This window comes from Procambarus clarkii, chromosome 27 (genome assembly GCF_040958095.1).
Source record: "Procambarus clarkii isolate CNS0578487 chromosome 27, FALCON_Pclarkii_2.0, whole genome shotgun sequence".
Classification (NCBI taxonomy): Eukaryota; Metazoa; Arthropoda; class Malacostraca; order Decapoda; family Cambaridae; genus Procambarus; species Procambarus clarkii.
In genome coordinates, this window is record NC_091176.1 from 432,734 (window position 1) to 455,000 (window position 22,267).

Here is a 22,267-nt window from a genome sequence, read left to right on the forward strand (position 1 = left end):
CATCCCTTCCCAAGGAACACTGGACCACCAGCTTCATCTCTCTTCCCCTCTTTCTTTCCTGGTCTCTCCCATGACTCCGTGACCTTGCCATCAGGCTAAAATGAGGAGGGTTGGACGCAAATAGTTGTTGTTGGACTTGTGTATTAACTTGATATAAGGAGAGAGAGAGAGAGAGAGAGAGAGAGAGAGAGAGAGAGAGAGAGAGAGAGAGAGAGAGAGAGAGAGAGAGAGAGAGAGAGAGAGAGAGAGAGAGAGAGAGAGAGAGAGATTGGTTGGTCGTGTTCAAGGTAAAATTGGTAGGGAAAGGTTTACCACAAACACAGGATGAGTGGCGCTGCCCAATAAACTCCCCCCCCCCCTCCCCTCGGGGTAAAATTTAAAATTTTATGGGAAAGGATAAACTATCCTTTTTATGGGAGGGGGGGGGGGAAAGGTCCCCAAACAGGAGTCGGAAGTCGTTTACTTTTCTACCTACTTGTGAAAAAGAAAAAAAAAAGAGTGAGACACAGAAACTTGGAATATGATTGATAGTTTTCAGTGCTAAACCTCTGCATTCAACCACAAACTCCACGACTCCAATCTTTTCACAAGGACCTAGACAGTATACCTTCCATGCACTTACAGCTACTGTAAAGAGAAGGAGGGGTGACGGACAGGTGGAGGAGAGGGCCGAGGAAGTGGCTGGAACAGGTGGAGAAGGTGGAGGTGGGATATGGTGGTGGGATGATGGACAAGGGTGTGGCCGACGGCTGCGATCTTGCCTGCGTGGCCAGTGGCCGTGTTGACTCTGGCCATGGGGCTCGCACCTAATTTGTCCTCGGCTCCCTTGCCATAACCTGCCAGGTGAACCATCTAGTGACCAATCACCACCTTTAAATAGACATCTTCGTAGCATCTTCATATTTTATAACTCTAACTCGCATTCCTGTTACTATCGATCGTGGGCAAATTAATCTCTTATTTTTTGGTGAATGGCGTTTTCCGGGTCCCGTGTTGGGCATACGAGAGTGTTGATAACCCGAGTGAGAGCACTTATCATGGCCAAGCGTGAGGGGGAGTGGGTGGGTGCTGGCCGCAGACGTCCGCAGACTCTGCTGCTGGGAGCAACTTCTCGTTCTTCGCTCCGCTGCTGCCACTCTTAAGGTCAGTTTTTTCCCAGCAGCCTGTCTTCTCCAGCGTTGACAACGTCGCTAAAATGATGCATTAAATCAGTTCGTTCTCCCGGGTGTTCATAACGTCAAGAAATAGTCGTACTAAAGTGTCTTATCCTAACCTACCAGAGGAACCATGAACAGAAAACGACATATCACGTCAATTTTGCGAGCCGCTTTGATTTTTAGTGCATCACATTTTTTTCTTTGGGGATTTATACATCAAAATGCGATGTGCTATTTCGAGAGGACGGGTTGGAACATGAAGAGTGTAGCGCAGTAGTTAGCGGAAAGTCTGTTCACAATCCAAAGGTCCCGGGTTCGATTCCTGAATAGAGCAGGACGGAGATGCTTGGGCAGGTTTCGTTTACAGTCGTTGGCCTAGGGTCCCTAAGAGTGGGAAAACTTTAGGCATAAATTATTACCTCGTAATAAAGATAATTTGCACGTGTCATTCAGTGTTGTGTACGAGTTCCGTGTAAACATTGCAGCTGCAGCACGTGTCAAACCCACTGAAGAGCGCTCCTCATTAGTGGACTCAATTAAAATATCAACGGTCTCATTATCCCAGTCAATGGGAGCTATTGACGAGGTTTTTGTCTAGAGTTTTTATGGGCCCCGCGGCTAACGACGCAGGAGATCATTAAAGGCGCCAGCACATAAACAAAGGTGGTGCGTCCGGACGAGATGTTAAACAGACGACATCATCACCTCTGGTCAACAAACACCCGGAGGGAGGTTGAAGGTGTTTGGGAGCACCTCCAGTGAGAGGTGCTCCTCACTCTGCTCCTGCCAGCCTTCCCACCTTCACCTCGTCATGGAATGATCCTCACAAAGATCCTGCTCAGTAATGTAACTTAAACAATCGGCTATTTTTTAAAAAAGTTATAGGACCGGATACTAATATTTCTCAGATCCCCACACTACCAGTTCTTCATTGTATTGAGCAAGAGAATCAGTGATTCAACCTGCATTTGTGAAACTATTTGTTTACGTAAACTTATCTCTCACTAAAGAACAGCAATGTAAATCAATCTCTTACTCAAGAACATAAACAAACATTTCTCACTCAAGAACAGTAATGATTACCAAGCAACACACCAGACAGAATGACTGGCTCTGCCCAATAAACTCGACCCTTGGGACAAAGTGATTTTTTTCACCAGAAATTGAAGAAACAAAGACGTTTCGATTTGTCCTGGAACATTATCGAGTTTCATGACTGGATTATGGTCCAGGACGGACCGAAACGTCGTTTCTTCGATTTCCATATCTGCAAGATATGGTTTGGTCATCATATCTTCAGGCACTTATTGTGACTCATCGCCTGCAAGAACAGTAAATGTAAACCAATCCATTCGAGAACGACGTAAACTCATCACTCGTTCAAGACCAACGACGTTGTCATAACATGATCCACAGCCTCGCTGGCCAACCATAACCTCGCCAAGTTTCAATATGTGTCTAGGGTAAAGTGAAAAAGGCTCGTTAAAACAACGCCAGTTTACTGGGATATAAAACAGGTCACAGTAAAACAATAAGAAACTCAAGTCTCTACAAATGATACTCTAATAACAATAAGGAGCTTAAACACAGCTCTCGAAATCAGTAACAGGCATTACCTGCACACACTCGGGACTACCTGACACCAACCCGGCGCAGTGGTACACTAACCCACGTAACAGGTTGGTGGTGTCATACATTTAAATTTTACCCCGAGGGGCGAGTTTATTGGGCAGCGCCACTCATCCTGTGACTGGACATACCGCCATCGCAGCATGTACAACACTCCCCAAAAGGAAGAAAACCAGCTGGGTGTTCATCCTGTCACTTGTACCCAGACAGCTGGGAATTGCTCAACTGTTAATAAATAGTGGGCGAGGAATCACTAACATACTACCACACAATAACAATCACTTACGATCCTCAGATACCCATCTCAACACAAAATCACCACCTGGCATAACTAATGTACCTCGGTAGCCTGATCCACTGTAAGAACAGCATTACTCATATATATACACACACACACACACACACACATACATTAGTAAACAATAAACAAAATACAGCACAACTCAAGAGCTGGACGTGCCACGTCCGCCTATCTAGGATATCAAGAGGGTAGTGACTGGCCGAGGGCCGAGCCGGCCGAGAACGACTTTGTTACCAACATGGCGAGTCACCCCCAACTTTCCTCCTTCACATATCAGAAGCTCAAAACCCAAATATTAATTCTAATTCATACAATACCTAAGTGTATACAATATTCTCCACAGGAGAGTACAAATCAAAACTCAAGGTATACAAGAATATATCACGATATATGCTAAAATACATAAAGAAGTCATTTCTATTACACCTGATAATACTGGCTGGAGACGGTTCACCAAAGGTGGGGGGGGGGGGGATATGGGCGGATTGCCAGCAGTTACCGGTCGATCGTTATACCTACGTTGTTTAAGACTTAGATCACAGTATATCCACTAGTCATACCTCAAGTATATAAATCTACATAATAATAATATATACACAATATCATAATACCTCTAGCATGTCCTATATAACATTCCAATACATAGACATGTAATGATAGTTGTATGAAACATGACCTTAAGCTTCTGCTATGAACTAGCGTATTTCCAAAAAGAGATTACAGAGACATGAGTAATGGTAATATTAGGCTAATCAACTAATATTTTACTATACAGTTTGACCGCATCATACACATGCACAGTATTATCACGCTGGTGTATGTGTGGTCATAACAGACCTACACCCATCTCTCATTCAAGAACGATGTAAATTCATCGCTCGCTCAAGAACAGCAACGTAAATCCATCTCTCATTCAAGAACAATGACATAAACTCATCTCTCACTTAAGAACAGCAACGTAAACTCATCTCTCAAGACTAGGGACATAAACTAACCTTTCTTGAAATATCATCATTATTATGTTTATCATTTCCTAGTTGTATAATTCTGAGTATTGCTACGATCAGTATGGGTGTACTTACATGTTGTGTTTGTGTCCGGTGTAGAGGAGTGAGGATGTTGGAGGCGGCGGCGCTGGTGGTGCTGGTGCTGGTGGTCACCGTCCGTGTGGTGTACCGATGGCTCTCCGGCCGCTGCAACTCCTCCACCACGCTAGACGGCAAGACTGTCATCATCACCGGCGCTTCTGCAGGTTGGTCTCTTCTGTGGTGGGTCTTTTGCAGTGTAGTCTCTGCTGGTGGGGCTCCTGCAGCGTAATCTCTGCTGCCTTACTTATAGTCAATATCTTGCTTATGAATAAGTGCATATGCGACATACTAATTTATTATGAATATTTAAGTTTACCTTGAAATGCTGAATAGAACACCACAACCTAACCTAACCTTCTTAGTATGTTAAGATATTACAATTAGTACTGAACCTATACCTATATTGATATTACAGTTTTATAAAAATAATAAAACAAAACTAAAATATTTAAACAAATTGTAAAGTAACTCAGGATATTGTCAAATTTTGTATAAAATCTCTATTGTTTAATAAAACTGAGAGGAAAAGTTAGTGCCTTGAAAAAATATGGCTTGGAATATGTCACATATGTACTTATTTATAAGCTAAATAGTGACCATAAGCAATAAATCATATATGTGTTGTCTTGTGCGAGAGCGGGTTGGAGGTTCTTATCTAACAGCTGAAGAAATGGCCTTCAATTCCTGGTCCCGGCGTTCTGTCGTTTAATATAACCTCATTCATCTTGGGGCAAATTTGGATGGGTTATGAGGATAACCTCAAGAACACGAGACCGGATAAAGTAATTGCATGGTTCCAGGTACCTCATAATAGCAAGTCTGAAGAATATAGTGATTTGTAGTTTCAATAAAGAAATGCTGGTGAGTATGGCGAAGTTCCTGGTTGCAAAGTTTGCGAGGGCTCGGGATTGGGAAATTCGGGACTTGCAGCAACAACTTGTCACAGGTAACGGTAGCCTAATTTAATCTTAATTATATATATATATATATATATATATATATATATATATATATATATATATATATATATATATATATATATATATATATATATATATATATATATATATATTATTAAATATGACCGAAAAAGTAAGATTAATAATTTTAACACGAATTTTCTCAATCTTTCGTACATTTCTTTTCACTGTTGGAGGTAATTCAAAAATCAACTCTCCAAAATTCATTTTTATTTCTAGTCTGACGCGACACTTGAGCGCGTTTCGTAAAACTTATTACATTTTCAAAGACTTTAGTTAACATATACAGAACTGAATAGAACTTACTGAATAGAATAGAACATCTCCGATTTTGTTTATATCTACATTTGAGTGAGGTGGATGGGGTGAGGTGGTATTTAATAAGGTATTAATTTCATCAACACAAGCCAGAACATGAAACAATGGGTATTGAATAGAAGTGATTGTAGAAAGCCTATTGGTCCATATTTCTTGATGCTTCTATATTGGAGCGGAGTCTTGAGGTGGGTAGAATATAGTTGTGCATTAATTGGCTGTTGATTGCTGGTGTTGACTTCTTGATGTGTAATGCCTCGCAAACGTCAAGCCGCCTGCAATCGCTGTATCTATCGATGATTTCTGTGTTGTTTACTAGGATTTCTCTGGCGATGGTTTGGTTGTGGGAAGAGAGTATATGTTCCTTAATGGAGCCCTGTTGCTTATGCATCGTTAAACGCCTAGAAAGAGATGTTATACTGGTTTTTTTTTGGAGCTTACAGTCCCCAAGAGGGCATTTGAAGGCATAGACGACGTTAGTCTCTTTTAAAGCGTTCTGTTTTGTGTCTGGAGAGTTTCTCATGAGTAGGCTGGCCGTTTTTCTGGTTTTATAGTAAATCGTCAGTTGTATCCAGAAAAACGGCCAGCCTACTCATGAGAAACTCTCCAGACACAAAACAGAACGCTTTAAAAGAGACTAACGTCGTCTATGCCTTCAAATGCCCTCTTGGGGACTGTAAGCTCCAAAAAAACCAGTATATAGGCAAGACAACAACATCTCTTTCGAGGCGTTTAACGATACATAAGCAACAGGGCTCCATTAAGGAACATATAATCTCTTCCCACAACCAAACCATCGCCAGAGAAATCCTAGTAAACAACACAGAAATCATCGATAGATACAGCGATAGCAGGCGGCTTGACGTTTGCGAGGCATTACACATCAAGAAGTCAACACCAGCAATCAACAGCCAATTAATGCACAACTATATTCTACCCACCTCAAGACTCCGCTCCAATATAGAAGCATCAAGAAATATGGACCAATAGGCTTTCTACAATCACTTCTATTCAATACCCATTGTTTCATGTTCTGGCTTGTGTTGATGAAATTAATACCTTATTAAATACCACCTCACCCCATCCACCTCACTCAAATGTAGATATAAACAAAATCGGAGATGTTCTATTCTATTCAGTAAGTTCTATTCAGTTGTGTATATGTTAACTAAAGTCTTTGAAAATGTAATAAGTTTCACGAAACGCGCTCAAGTGTCGCGTCAGACTAGAAATAAAAATGAATTTTGGAGAATTGATTTTTGAATTACCTCCAACAGTGAAAAGAAATGTACGAAAGATTGAGAAAATTCGTGTTAGAATTATTAATCTTACTTTTTCGGTCATATTTAATAATATATGTCTACAGGAAAGACTGCTACCAAAATATACTAATATATATATATATATATATATATATATATATATATATATATATATATATATATATATATATATATATATATATATAAACTGAAAACTCACACCCCAGAAGTGACTCGAACTCATGCTGCTAGGAGCACTCTGCAACTGGTGTACAGGACCCCTTAACCCCTCGACCATCACGACCGGACAAAAGATGATGGTAGCCGAGGCTAATTCCGCATCATCCCGCCGGCACTCTGATGGTAATCTTGGGCATGGTATTTTATCAAATCACCTCATTCTTTGGGGTACACGTGAGGAACACAATTGCGAACAAGCCTGAATGGTCCTCAGGCATATATGCAACTGGGGACCATTGTAGGATGAGTTTTCCAAGTATGCAGAAAAACCACATTGTAAACCCATCTGATTTTTGTGATTTAACCCATCGAGCCAGATGCATAGAAAATGTAAATATTTGTTAAGTTACTTTCCTTAATACGCTGCATTAGAGAGAACGGGGTTATATAAATAGGAGAAATTTGCATCAAGTGCTTATCTTCCAATGACTACGCGAAATTGAGGTCTAGCTGTTTACACCCCCACCCAGTTTTTGAGGTTGAGTTACCTGTTGTGTTATAATTCAACTATTATAGACGTTCAAATTCCTTTGTCAAGCCTGGCGTTAACGTTGTAGATGGAGGTGGCTTCCACAACTTCTTCTGCCGGCACATCTCCACTTGTTGACCACCCATAGTGGGTATAAATATTTCCTTACATTTCTCTCATCTTTCCCTTTACGCTCTGCAAGAGTAACTTTAGTAGCTTCATTGGTTAATTATCGTGACGTGTTGATCCTGGCAGGGATAGGGAAGGAGACGGCCAAGGACCTGGCAGGACGTGGGGCGAGGGTCATCATGGCCTGCAGGAACGTGGAGAAGGCTGACAAAGTGGCAAGTGAGTACCTCGTCTCTGGCAGGCTGACTGTAGGAGGGAAAGTTGTCAGGTGTTCGACTAGGAGCAGGATGACTGGACGAAGGTAAGTCATGTCTGCGTTAAGTGTTCAGGGATGTGGGACTGGTTGTTGGACGAGTGTGGGATTGGTTGTGAGATGAGCGAGGGATTGGTTGTTGGATGAGCGAGGGAATGGTTGTAGGATGAGCGAGGGATTGGATGTGGGATGAGCAATGGATTATTTGTAGAATTTGCAACGGATTGGTTGTAGCGTGAGTCAGGAATAGACTGTAGAATGAGCCCTTGGATGATTATAGGATATGAAGAAGTTAGGATAGGATAAACCGGGATAGTGATAGTAGGGGTAAGAGAAGAGTAGGGCGTAATGAGATCCTTACCCGGTCAATGTCATCTCCTTAGATTTTTAGAAGGATGCCAAGGATAAAGTCGGGTTATAGCATTACCTGTACAAGGACGCTAGGAACTATTGAGGTGGTAACACAGGTGTATGAAGGATGCCAAGAGTGAGCGGTACATGAGACTCGAAGGACTCAGGCGAGGAAGAAGTAAAACGCTGTGAAGGACTCCAGGTAAATCAAGATAGGTCCTGTACCTGGACAACCCAAGGGAAGGGAGTTAACAGCAGGGGCTCCAGGTATCAAGTGGGACAGAGATAACCCAGATGTGATCCCTAACTTGCCACGGGAGAAATCTCCCGTGGCAAGCATTAAATCTCCCGTCACGCAGGGTGCAGTTGCACCTCCACAGATCTCCAGTATCATCTATTGATACTGGTAATGGCTCAAAAGGGCCACCACTTACGGGTTATTCATGCCCGTGCCACTTTTTGGGTGACTTAATCTTCATCAATCAATCCTAACTTGCACAACACATCTTAAGTCTCAGGAACCCATCTTTAGTCTCAGGAACCCCTCTTAAGTTAGGCGTCCGGTCATTAAAGGTTCTGATAATATCATCCAAGAGGTCACAATTTGTATATTGTTTCACATTATACGGTGAAGCTTCCACTCTATATCCCCATCGGACTGCAAGGTTGGCGTTCGATTCCAAGTGGTTATACACCGTCCTCATATCCCAGCTTATCCTTGTCCAAATATTATATAGTCATAATGGCTTAGCACTTTCTCCTGGCAAAACAGAAAATGCTATTTGCCCATATATTATATTTTAAAGTGCTTAGCCATTATTTAAATTATAAATAACAATACAACATGATTTTCAGTGTAACTTTTTCAGGCTATTAAACATCAAACTTACATTAACCGTCAATGATTTTGAAGCAAATTTAACATGTTCTCACAGAGGGACAACCTCAGTGCAAGCCTGTGTTAATCACAATCACTAGTTGTTGTTTTTATAGTGTCTTCTGCTTTCATTCATACGATTTCTGTCAAATGTATAATGTTCAACTAACTCATCAAGAGACAACCATCATATCATGAGATAATCACCACATAATTACATAACCATAACATTATGAGACGTCCATAACATCACGAGACATCATAACATCACGAGACATTATAACATCAGGAGACATCATAACATCACGAGACATCCATAACATCGCGAGACATCCATAACATCACGAGACATCCATAACATCACGAGACATCCATAACATCACGAGACATTATAACATCAGGAGACATCATAACATCACGAGACATCCATAACATCATGAGACATTATAACACCACGAGACATCCATAACATCACAAGACATTATAACACCACGAGACATTATAACACCACAAGACAACTATAAGCTGTACTTGACCCCACCAGCTGAGATCCGGGTAGCGACCAACTACCGCGGGGAGGTTGAGGTCCGCAGACTTGACACTTCCGACCTCGCCTCCGTCAGAGAGTTCGCTAGGAAGATCCTCGAAAACGAGAAGTCCCTCCACATCTTGGTGAGTCATTCCACGTCGTGGTGAGTTACTATACATCTTGGAGAGTCCCTCCACTTCTTGGTGAGTCCGTTCACATCTTGGTGAGTCACTCTACATCTTAGTGAGACTCTTCACGTCTTCGTGAGTCACTTGACAAGTACTCCAGTATGGTATCATTCGTAAAAGTCATTCGTCTTGGTGAGATATTTTAAGACGTCTTCGTGTGTGTGTGTAGAGGTCCTCCGTTTTGATGAGCCACTTCTTGGTTCACAAAAGTTCCCTGTGCCGATGAGTGGCTGGTGACCCCCCCCCCCCCCCCCCCCATCGCAGCCAGCTAGACAGCTTGTTGTGATTTAAGTTGATTATAGAACCAGTCTAGCCTGTTCCTAATCTACTTAAGCCATAGAGATTACTCACCATTATTCTCACTCCTGCATTCAAAGTTTATGTTAAATGAACAAATTTATGTTAAAGTAGTTTATGTTAAACTTGTAAGAAAATATAAAATACTGAAACAAATAAAGCCTAAAAAACACCAAATATAGCCTAAGGCTGGAAAGTTGAAAGCAATAATCATAATGACATTCTTCAATAGTGTAACGGGGGACCAGCCTTTTACCTCCCTTACTGGTTAAATGATGGTCGTTATAAAGTAAATCTTCAGACCAGAGTTCTGTTGTGTAACTTTCAGTTCAACTCCTCGAGATCTAAAACGTTTGATCGTTTAGATATCACGACCCGAGGACACCGTACCCTTCTGTGCTACACTGCCACCCTCTGAGACCCGAGGACACCGTACCCTTCTATGCTACACTGCCACCCACTGAGACGCCGCCATCACCTGCTCATATACCCACTGAATAATTCCCCCAATTGACGGTGAAGCAGGATACCGTCAATTAGGCATAAATCCCGAAATTGGATCCCCAGTTATCAGAAAAGGAGGGATAAGATTTACATTAAGTGTGGAATTAAATCAAAGAACAAAGGGATTATCTGAGGTATTAAATAATTGCTTGCAGGCTTGCAGAAGGTGCTAGTCCCAAGCATGGGGCTTGAGCCCATCAACCGAAAGAAGAATAATAACGGTTGGGGGAATTCCACTAAATACCATAAATTCTAAACAAAATTTATTAAACAAAGATTATCAAAGAAAATAAAAAAAAACACGCCCTATCTGAACACTTCCTAAACTGAATATATTCCTAACTGAGGCAATTGGTAATTGACTACAACAAATAATGTGGATTCTACAACTGAAATAACTCAGACACAGATACCTTAAAATACCACAGCCAGGCCTAGATATTCTGCCTCGGTTCCAGGGGAGCAGTCTGCCTCCAGTTGCTAACCAGTCCACACTGACATTTCTCCACTGATTTCTGTGAGGCTGACCCTAGCTCAGTTGCCAAATTAATCTTTGAAGAAGATTACTAAAATTCTGTACTCGTCACTGAAGTGACTTATTATTCCAAAACAATTGGAAATTATCTAGATACTCGAGCCAGGCTAATTATAATATTCAATAGCACTTGCATTTTACTAATTTACATAAATTAACAAGCAAGCTGGGAGGTACTTATTTTCCAAGTAACTTGATACCATATTCTTACTGAAGTCACATGCTTCTTTGATAACATACAAGGCTTATTCTTTATTCTTAGTTGCCGTTAATTTTAACATAAGTACTTAACCATGATTGTTTCTTCCTACTATTTCTTTAATGCATTAATTATTATCCTAGTTTGATAGCTCGACACAGGGTCCAAGTGGCGCTACTGTTTTCTACACATGAGCTCTAATCCCTTGGGGGAAGGGATGACCTACCCCAAGAGAATAACACGCCCGCAAGTCCCAGTTGGTACCCCCATGCAGGATGGCCCGAACGTGCAACAGTGATCGGTTTCTTACTTGACGAACCCACTCTATAGTCATTCGTCTCCCCCCCCCCTCCCTCTTCTTCAACCCGTTCTCGCAAATTCGTAAAGTCAATATTGACTTATTAACTACGTGCATAGGTGATATACTAAACATAATAGATACCCTTAAAAAGATTCATAGAAAACACCGACCTTACCTAACCTTGTTAGTATCTTAAGATAAGCATCTTATTGCTTCGTAATTACAACTATTACTTAACCTATACCTATTATAGGTTAGGTAATAATTGTAATTACGAAGCAATAAGATGCTTATCTTAAGATACTAACAAGGTTAGGTAAGGTCGGTGTTTTCTATGAATCTTTTTAAGGGTATCTATTATGTTAAGTATGTCACCTATGCACATATTTAATATGTCAATATTGACTTATTAAATTTGCGAGAACGGGTTGTCTTCTTTCTGTACCGCCTCAACATATGGGGACGACTGAGCCCCAGTTGATTGATTGATTGATAAAGATTAAGCCACCTAAAAGGTGGCATGGGCATGAATAGCCCGTAAGTGGCGGCCCTTTTGAGCCATTACCAGTATCAAGAGCTGATACTGGAGATCTATGGAGGTGCGACTGCACCCTGCGTGACGGGAGATGTCTCCCGTGTGAGCCCCAGTCCTCTCCGTTCTCATTCATATGTCCCATACTGTGGCAGCGTGTTGGACGAGTTGCTTGAAACTCAATAACGCCCCTTCCGCAGATATGAATGGACCCATGGTAGTAAGTAAAGCCCTAGAGAACAAGTACTTAGCTAAGCCATCCGCCTGACCCTCATCGTACCCCAGTTCCTGGGTAAGGTCGTCAACCCTCCTTATTATCAGGGTACTCTCAGTCTTCCTTCTTAAGGGACTGAAGGTATAATTGAGCCTCATCTGATTGATTGATTGAGAAAGATTAAGCCACTCAAAAGGTGGCACGGGCTTGAATAGCCCGTAAGTGGTGTCCCTTTTGAGCCATTACCAGTATCAATAGATGATACTGGAGATCTGTGGAGGTGCGACTGCACCCTGCGTGACGAGAGATGTCTCCCGTGGAGCCTCATCTGCCGAAACTTCCTCTTTATACTTGTCTCTAATCGCCTGGACAAACTGAGGCCACGTCGTCAGGTGCCGAAACTCTTTCAGCCTCGCCAGTTTACCAGCTACGTCCACGCAAACCCCCTGTGGCGAGAATTATCTTTAGTCCATCATTTGGGACCCTCCAGCATTGCTCTCCTCTTCCACAACCAGTCCTCCACTCGGCGGTTGCGTTCCACCTTATTGGACGGCAACTCCGTACCTATGAGTGTCGGCAGGGTCATCTTAGGAATTAGACTCATAATTCCCGGTGTGTTGGAAGAAAGGCTACAGGAATTGGGTGGCCCCTGGGGCAGGATAACGTTGCTGGGAGTTGCTAGGACCGAGAAGGGTTGGTTAGGTGTGGGATATACCCCAGGTTGAGGCAGGACCGGGGTGACTTGGGGCTGCTATTGGAATTGAGGTTGGAATTGGACGGTATGAGGTTGAGGTAGGGAATGAATTGTCTGGGGTAGAGGTATGATTGGCGTGGCTTGGGGCTGAAGTGGGTATTGCGTTACCTGGGGTTAGTACTGAAATTGAGGGTGGAATTGGGTTGTCTGGGATTGAGGTTGGGAATGGGTGTCCTGGGGTTGGTATAGGAATTGAGGTTGGGGCTGGGTTGCCTGGGGTTGGGGTATGGTGTAGGTTATCGTGAGGTGATTTCGAGGCTTCAGCGTCCCCGCGGCCCGGTCCTCGACCAGGCCTCCTTTTTGTTACACATCCCCGGGAAGCAGCCCGTAGCAGCTGTCTAACTCCAGGGTACCTTTATACTGCTAGGTAACAGGGGCATCAGGGTGAAATAAACATTTTGCCCATTTATTTGTCTCCGCCTCCAACGGGAATCGAACCCGGAACTTCAGGACTATGAATCCGAAGCGCTGTCCACCCAGTTGTCAGGCGCCCCTGAAGCCACCCATGGGTGGCTTGGGGTTGGAGTAGGTATTGGGTGGTCTGGGTTTGTGGTTGGGAATGTGTTGCCTGGGGTTGGTATGGGAATTTAGGTTGGGATTGGGTGGCCTGGGGTCATCGCCCGTCTGGCTAGACGATATTAACACTAATGATAGACTTATTCAATCTAATTAACACTTCAATCTCTTATCTATAAATGCTTGGCGAAATTTATCAACAACTGGAGAGAGAAGTTGACGATAAAGTTGACGAAGTTAAAGCTACATATAATTAGAGAGAGCGAGGTTACTTGCTTAAGCTTAGTTAAGACTGGGAAGGAAGCCTTTGAACATAAGAGAGCTTCTGATCACTTTAGTAAGCTTAGTTAAGATTCTCTGGGGAAGGTGTTGTCTTTGGTGTACTTCTCCAATTCAAAACTAAAACCTTTTACCGAAAACATGACTAATTACACCGTAGGAACTACTTGTTGGCTCATCCTCACGAAAGTGGTAACTTCCGGTTGTTTCATGTTCACACTCATAAAAGCCCCTCAAGTTATTAGTCTGTAACGGTTCTATTGTTACGTAAAGTATGGTGACAAATAAACACAGACACTAAGATACTATATATATATTTGGTCGAATATACAGAAGTACACAGGTGATACGTTGGTGTGAGTTGAGCGCACTGAGCGTTGGTACAGTATCTCGCAAGTGTCTGCTCTAGACCACACTTGAAAGTAGACTAGTTAATGTTCGCTACACCGCTGCTTATATTGCTCGGGCATCTCACCGTGTTGCCCGGGCAACGCCTCACCTCATTCATCTCCAAAGGTTGACAGGAACATTAACACTATATTTGGAGCGAGTATATTATTGGGATAATCTACTCGCTACAAGTCTGACGTTGTATGTACGGTTATAATGACGGATTGTGAGGCAAGACATCTGCGCTACCCGCTCGATTTGATTTAAGGAACTGAGAATGATTTAAGGAACTGAGAATGATTTAAGGAACTGAGCCTGACATCATCGTAAGAGAGAAGAAACATATACAAAATACTAACGAACAGCCACGACGGACGGTGTGGTACACAATGTTATTTGAGACAGTGCCTAAAAGGCTCGGGAACCTGTATACCAGTTGTTGCGGGTTGAGAGACGGAATCAAAGAGCGAAAGCTTGATCTCAAAAACAAAATTGATTATAATTAGGAGAATATACGTTTACTAATTGTCAATAACTAAGAGAGTGAAGGGCTGGCCTCAGATCAACAACGCTGGGATCATGGGTCCACCCAGACGAGAGGTCACCGCGGACGGCCTGGAGCTCACCATGGCTACCAACCACTACGGCCACTTCCTCCTCACCAACCTCCTGCTGGGTAAGTGACGCTTCCCTTCCTCCGTGTGACCCTAACCTTCCTCTCCTGCATCTTATCCTCACCTCCTTCTCTCTCCACCTACATTCGCCGCCTCCACCAATCCTTCCCGCCTCCGCCTACCCTTCTCCGCCTCCATCTACCCTCGCCGCCTCCACCTACCCTCGCCATCTTCACCTCAACCACAGTTGACAGTATTTTGAAACAATATGTTTGGCGACATTGGCGAAAAACCTGCGTGATTTCAGGAACTTTGACTGTCAACCAAACCTAAAAGAATTCCCCCATGTATCAGACACATTTTGGAAATCATCTTAGTATAATTCTAAATGTCAATGTTGCTTGTATAGTATAAACTCTGGGAATATTATTGTGGACATATACATGTTTTAATGACCAGAAATTAATAAATAATATTCAATGCAGAGCCATTAGAGATAGCCGGGTCATAAAAGGTTGGCCATGGTTCCGTGATGACGAGACACTGTACACTGTGTGGTGACGAGTCACTGTACACTGTGTGGTGACGAGTCACTGTACACTGTGTGGTGACGAGACACTGTACACTGTGTGGTGACGAGTCACTGTACACTGTGTGGTGACGAGTCACTGTACACTGTGTGGTGACGAGTCACTGTACACTGTGTGGTGACGAGTCACTGTACACTGTGTGGTGACGAGTCACTGTACACTGTGTGGTGACGAGTCACTGTACACTGTGTGGTGACGAGTCACTGTACACTGTGTGGTGACGAGACACTGTACACTGCGTGGTGACGAGTCACTGTACACTGTGTGGTGACGAGTCACTGTACACTGTGTGGTGACGAGACACTGTACACTGTGTGGTGACGAGACACTGTACACTGTGTGGTGACGAGACACTGTACACTGTGTGGTGACGAGACACTGTACACTGTGTGGTGACGAGTCACTACACTGTGTGGTGACGAGACACTGTACACTGTGTGGTGACGAGACACTGTACACTGTGTGGTGACGAGTCACTGTACACTGTGTGGTGACGAGACACTGTATACTGTGTGGTGACGAGACACTGTACACTGTTCGCCCTTCGTAGCAAAACCCAAGCAGCAAAACCCTGTACACCGACCTCTCCTCCGGCAGGTCTCCTGAAGAAGAGCGCCCCGAGCCGAATCATCAACGTCACCTCCGACAGCCACGACTACGTCAGTAGACTCAACCCGGACAGTCTCAACTTCGAGCGGGACGACTACACCTCCATGACGGCTTACGGCCAGAGCAAGCTCTGTAACATCCTCTTCACCCTCGACCTCACCAGCAAGCTCCAGGGCACAGGTAGGAGGTTGAGGGCACAGGCAGGAAGCTTGGGGGTTCAGGTAGGAGGCTGAGGGCACAGGCAGGAAGCTTGGGGGTTCAGGTAGGAGGTTGAGGGCACAGGCAGGAAGCTTGGAGGTTCAGGTAGGAGGTTGAGGGCACAGGCAGGAAGCTTGGGGGTTCAGGGCACAGGCAGGAAGCTTGGGTGTTCAGGTAGGAGGCTGAGGGCACAGGCAGGAAGCTTGGGTGTTCAGGTAGGAGGTTGAGGGCACAGGCAGGACAATGTAGTGTATGTTGAGCGCATAGGTCGGGCGCTACAGATAAGATTCTGTATGGATAGGAGGTAATAGCTGTAGTGGTAGTCTTCTGAAGATAGAGGTGCATTACTAGGTGGAGAGGTAGTGTGTTGGGAGCACAGTTATAGTGCTTGGGAACACTCAGGACGACACACGAGCACCTACCTACCTGGAGTGCCTCAGGCTGGGTAATGGGACGAGACGCAAAGTATTTTAGGGGTACGGCCAGATCGTAAACAAGGCGATTCGACAGAGCAGAGCTCGTTCTGTTTGTTAATACCTTGTATAGTGCTGGGTTAAGATGTATTAGCTCAGGTTAGACAAGGTTGGGTATGGGTGGGATGGTGTTATAATACGTGGTCGAACCGTCTTGTTTACGATGCGACTTGTGTCCATAATATAATTGATGTAACTTCGTCTCTTATTAAGAAGTATTATTATTTCCCCTTGTTGTTATTGTTTGTTCTGGTCATCAATGTCCCCATGGCCCGGTCCCTGACCAGTCTTCCTGGTTGGTAGTCTGATCAACCAGGCTGTTAGACGCAGCTGCTCGTTGTCTGACGTATGAATCACACACCAGTTGATTGGGGAATCCTTTGAAGGTTATACTCAACTTCTCCCGCACCGCTGCTTTTCATCGGGGCTATTTTGTACTTACCTCCTGGTCTCGTGTAGTATGACTTCCTCGTGCACATCTGAAACCAGTCCCTCCAATATTATTCAAGTTTAAATTATTCTGTATTTTCCTCGCCAGTGCTCTAAAGAATTTAGATTTATAGTTTCTTAAACAGTCCCGATAATTTAGATGGGCTAACTTTTTACAAGTCTTTGCAAGAGCTTGTCATATACCTGCCACCTACATACTGGAGCTGTACATCTGTGTCTCCCCCCGCCAGGTGTGACAGCCAACAGTGTCCATCCCGGGTGTGTGTCCACGGAGATATTCTACAAAGGTCAAGTGACCTTATTCGCTTGGGTGTGCGGCAAGCTCTTCTATCTGATGGGCAAGGTGAGTGTGAGGGGATGTGAGTGACTTAATGTGCGAGTGAGTGTATATGTGAGTGCACGAATGTGTGGGTGTTTTGGAATCTGAGAGTGGGTTTGTTTAGAAGTGTTAGCGAGGGAATGTGTGAATGTGAGTGTGTTAGAATATGTGTGTGTGTGTGTGTGGGTGTGTGTGTGTGTGTGTGTGTGTGTGTGTGTGTGTGTGTGTGTGTGTGTGTGTGTGTGTGTGTGTGTGTGTGTGTGTGTGTGTGTGTGTGTGTGTGTGTTTGTGTGTGTGCTTGTGTCTGAGTGAATCTTTGTGTCTGTGTTTATGTTTGCGTCTGTGTGTGTGTGTGCTTGTGTATCTTGCTGAAGAACGAGATACAACAGTTCCTTAACCCTCCAATGTTCTCTCTCTTCCCTCCTCCAGGACGCCAAGCTTGGAGCTCAACCTGTGATTTACCTGGCAGTGTCGGAGGAGGTCGAGGACGTCTCCGGTCACTACTTCGTTGACTGCAAGGTAACTCCTCCTTTACGCTCGTTCTGTTGAGTATCTCAGAGTACTGCTTCGCTTAGTACTTCTCTAAGTGTTAACCTCAATAGTGTACCTCTATTGTTGCATATGTGTGTGTTAGCTATCAAGAGTACTTCTTTTGTACGAATACCAAGTCCTGTAAATCTAGTATCTTATTTATTTATTTATGTGTTTTATTTATTTATATACAAGAAGATACATTGGGTTTGTGAGGATACATAGCATGGTATTTACAATCTTGTAAAGCCACTAGTACGCGCAGCGTTTCGGGCAGGTTCAGTACCAGCATTTGAAATTTATCTGGGCCAACTGAGTTAAAAGATTTGTTATAGGTTAAGTAATTCACTTCAAATAAATTCCAGAGATATCTCAACTAACATTGTAGTGTAAAACCTAAATTATTTAAACAAAAAGAAATGAAGACAACATTTTGACCTATTCTAGGTCTAATATAAACTATCCTAGATCTGATAAAACCTAGAATAAGTTATTGTATTTGCCGGCTTGTAAGACGCATCTATCACCCCGCCAACGACCCAGTGTGTGTGTATATATATATATATATATATATATATATATATATATATATATATATATATATATATATATATATATATATATATATATATATATATATATATATATATATATATATATATATACTCTCTCTAAAGTACTCTCTCTATATATATATATATATATAAGTATATATATATATATAAGTATATATATATATATATATATATATATACGTCGGAGGAGGAGTTCGAGGAAATCTACAGCCTCTAGGAAGCGAACTTTTTCTTGTGTCCTCTTAATGTTCATTTTTTGTATAAAATCAGATATGTAACTGTATAACCTTGCATAATAAAGTGTACATCATAATAAAAAAAAAAAAGGGGGTGGTAGGAGAAGTGAACACTCTTTCGTATTCAGAGTTAAATGTCAAGTTTTTCCCTGAGTGCTCTGTGTTCCCTTCTCTGAGGCTGTGGGTCCCTATAATTACACCAGTGGTGGTACCCCCCTATATATATATATATATATATATATATATATATATATATATAATAAATAAATAAATAAATATATAGTGCGTGTTGTATCTTGGGTACGCACCCGACCCCCGAGGAACTGGACGAGGTCTTCGAACACTGATTGGTATATTGTTATATTGTTATATAAGTGTGTGTTTTCTGTAAACTGTAACATTGCAATAAAATCAAATAAAAACAAAAAAAAATAATAGGGGTGGTAGGAGAGGAAAAGATTAAAGTATTCAGTGAGAATCCACAAGGTCTTCTCTGAACTCTATTTATTTTCTTCTTCGAGGATGTGGGTCCCTTTAATTAAACCAGTGGTGGTACCCCTATCTATCTATCTATATATATATATATATATATATATATATATATATATATATATATATATATATATATATATATATATATATATATATATATATATATATATATATATATATATATTAGTATATTTTGGTAGCAGTCTTTCCTGTAGACATATATTATTAAATATGACCGAAAAAGTAAGATTAATAATTCTAACACGAATTTTCTCAATCTTTCGTACATTACGCTTCACTGTTGGAGGTAAATCAAAAATCACTTCTCCAAAATTCATTTTTATTTCTAGTCTGACGCGACACGGGCGCGTTTCGTAAAACTTATTACATTTTCAAAGACTTCACAAATACACAACTGATTAGAACTTGCGTTTCCCTGATTTTATATCTACATTTGAGTGAGGTGGGAAGGGTGATGTGGCATTACATTTGAGTGAGGTGGGAAGGGTGATGTGGCATTAACACAAGACAGAACACTAGGGGATATTAATAGGGTATTAAAAGTATCAACACAAGACAGAACAGAAACAATGGGTATTGAATAGAAGTGTTTGTAGAAAGCCTATTGGTCCATATTTCTTGATGCTTCTATATTGGAGCGGAGTCTTGAGGTGGGTAGAATATAGTTGTGCAATAATTGGCTGTTGATTGCTGGTGTTGACTTCTTGATGTGTAGTGCCTCGCAAACGTCAAGCCGCCTGCTATCGCTGTATCTATCGATGATTTCTGTGTTGTTTACTAGGATTTCTCTGGCGATGGTTTGGTTATGGGAAGAGATTATATGTTCCTTAATGGAGCCCTGTTGTTTATGCATCGTTAAACGCCTAGAAAGAGATGTTGTTGTCTTGCCTATATACTGGGTTTTTTGGAGCTTACAGTCCCCAAGTGGGCATTTGAAGGCATAGACGACGTTAGTCTCTTTTAAAGCGTTCTGTTTTGTGTCTGGAGAGTTTCTCATGAGTAGGCTGGCCGTTTTTCTGGTTTTATAGTAAATCGTCAGTTGTATCCTCTGATTTTTGACTGTAGGGATAACGTTTCTATTAACAATATCTTTCAGGACCCTTTCCTCTGTTTTATGAGCTGTGGAAAAGAAGTTCCTGTAAAATAGTCTAATAGGGGGTATAGGTGTTGTGTTAGTTGTCTCTTCGGAGGTTGCATGGCTTTTCACTTTCCTTCTTATGATGTCTTCGATGAAACCATTGGAGAAGCCGTTATTGACTAGGACCTGCCTTACCCTACAGAGTTCTTCGTCGACTTGCTTCCATTCTGAGCTGTGGCTGAGAGCACGGTCGACGTATGAGTTAACAACACTCCTCTTGTACCTGTCAGGGCAGTCGCTGTTGGCATTTAGGCACATTCCTATGTTTGTTTCCTTTGTGTAGACTGCAGTGTGGAAACCTCCGCCCTTTTCCATGACTGTTACATCTAGAAAAGGCAGCTTCCCATCCTTTTCCGTCTCGTAAGTGAAACGCAGCACGGAACTCTGCTCAAATGCCTCCTTCAGCTCCTGCAGATGTCTGACATCAGGTACCTGTGTAAAAATGTCGTCAACATACCTGCAGTATATGGCCGGTTTCAAGTTCATGTCGACTAAGACTTTTTGCTCGATGGTACCCATGTAGAAGTTTGCAAACAGGACACCTAGGGGAGAACCCATGGCGACCCCATCTACTTGCTTATACATGTGCCCATCCGGGCTCAAGAAGGGTGCCTCTTTAGTACAAGCTTGGAGTAGTTTCCTCAGAATACTTTCTGGCATGTCAAGAGGAGTACAGGCTGGATCACGATACACTCTGTCGGCTATCATTCCGATTGTCTCGTCCACAGGTACGTTGGTAAACAGCGATTCTACGTCCAACGAGGCTCTTATCCCTGTGGCCCGTGCGCCCCGCAGTAAGTCCACAAATTCCTTTGGAGACTTCAGGCTGAAGGCGCAAGGAACATAAGGAGTCAGCAGGCCGTTGAGTCGCTTCGCCAGTCTGTACGTGGGTGTGGGTATCTGGCTAATGATTGGCCGAAGTGGGTTTCCAGGCTTGTGCGTCTTGACATTTCCATACGCATATCCAGGTTTATATTCCCCAATGATCTTTGGCAGGTGGAGTCCGGATTTCTTGGCGTTCACAGTTTCGATCAGTTTGTTGACCTTTGCTTTTAATTCGGCTGTAGTGTCCTTCGTTGCCCTTTGGAACTTAGTTTGGTCAGAGAGTATGATGTTCATTTTCGCCAGATATTCGTCTTTTTTAAGAATGACATATATTGGCGACTTGTCACCTCTCCTGACAACTATCTCCTTGTTCTCACGAAGGCTTTTAGCTGCCGCTTTAAGCTCGGGGGACAGTATGGTGCTTCTGTAGTTGCCTCGATTCTTTCCTCCTTCTGCAATAAGTTCTGCTTGTAAGGTATCTTTGGTAGTGACCTTCTTTTGTGTCTCGAGGTCGAATATGTCGTCCAACAGAATTTCCAACTCTACTTTCCGGGCCATTTCACTCGGTCTGGACATGTTGTTGACGACATTTTTACACAGGTACCTGATGTCAGACATCTGCAGGAGCTGAAGGAGGCATTTGAGCAGAGTTCCGTGCTGCGTTTCACTTACGAGACGGAAAAGGATGGGAAGCTGCCTTTTCTAGATGTAACAGTCATGGAAAAGGGCGGAGGTTTCCACACTGCAGTCTACACAAAGGAAACAAACATAGGAATGTGCCTAAATGCCAACAGCGACTGCCCTGACAGGTACAAGAGGAGTGTTGTTAACGCATACGTCGACCGTGCTCTCAGCCACAGCTCAGAATGGAAGCAAGTCGACGAAGAACTCTGTAGGGTAAGGCAGG

The 22,267-nt window shown here is 42.8% G+C and overlaps 1 protein-coding gene across 3 annotated transcripts in view; it reads left to right on the forward strand.

Annotated features, from left to right (window-relative positions):
* The first annotated feature begins 774 nt into the window (after positions 1-774).
* The window catches only part of LOC123762702 (retinol dehydrogenase 13), a 27,930-nt gene continuing 6,437 nt past the window's right edge, over positions 775-22,267 (forward strand). Inside the window, exons 1-8 of one of the 3 annotated variants that reach the window (XM_045749401.2) lie at positions 775-843; positions 4,194-4,339; positions 7,697-7,789; positions 9,596-9,723; positions 14,851-14,965; positions 16,091-16,282; positions 17,454-17,566; positions 17,972-18,061. In XM_045749401.2, the coding sequence (XP_045605357.1) occupies positions 4,204-4,339; positions 7,697-7,789; positions 9,596-9,723; positions 14,851-14,965; positions 16,091-16,282; positions 17,454-17,566; positions 17,972-18,061 (867 nt within the window). In that variant the 5' untranslated portion in view covers positions 775-843; positions 4,194-4,203. Of the gene's footprint in view, positions 844-1,017; positions 1,144-1,981; positions 2,004-4,193; positions 4,340-7,696; positions 7,790-9,595; positions 9,724-14,850; positions 14,966-16,090; positions 16,283-17,453; positions 17,567-17,971; positions 18,062-22,267 lie in introns of those variants that run through there. The other 2 variants (XM_045749400.2, XM_069332204.1) reach the window with 2 other exon arrangements.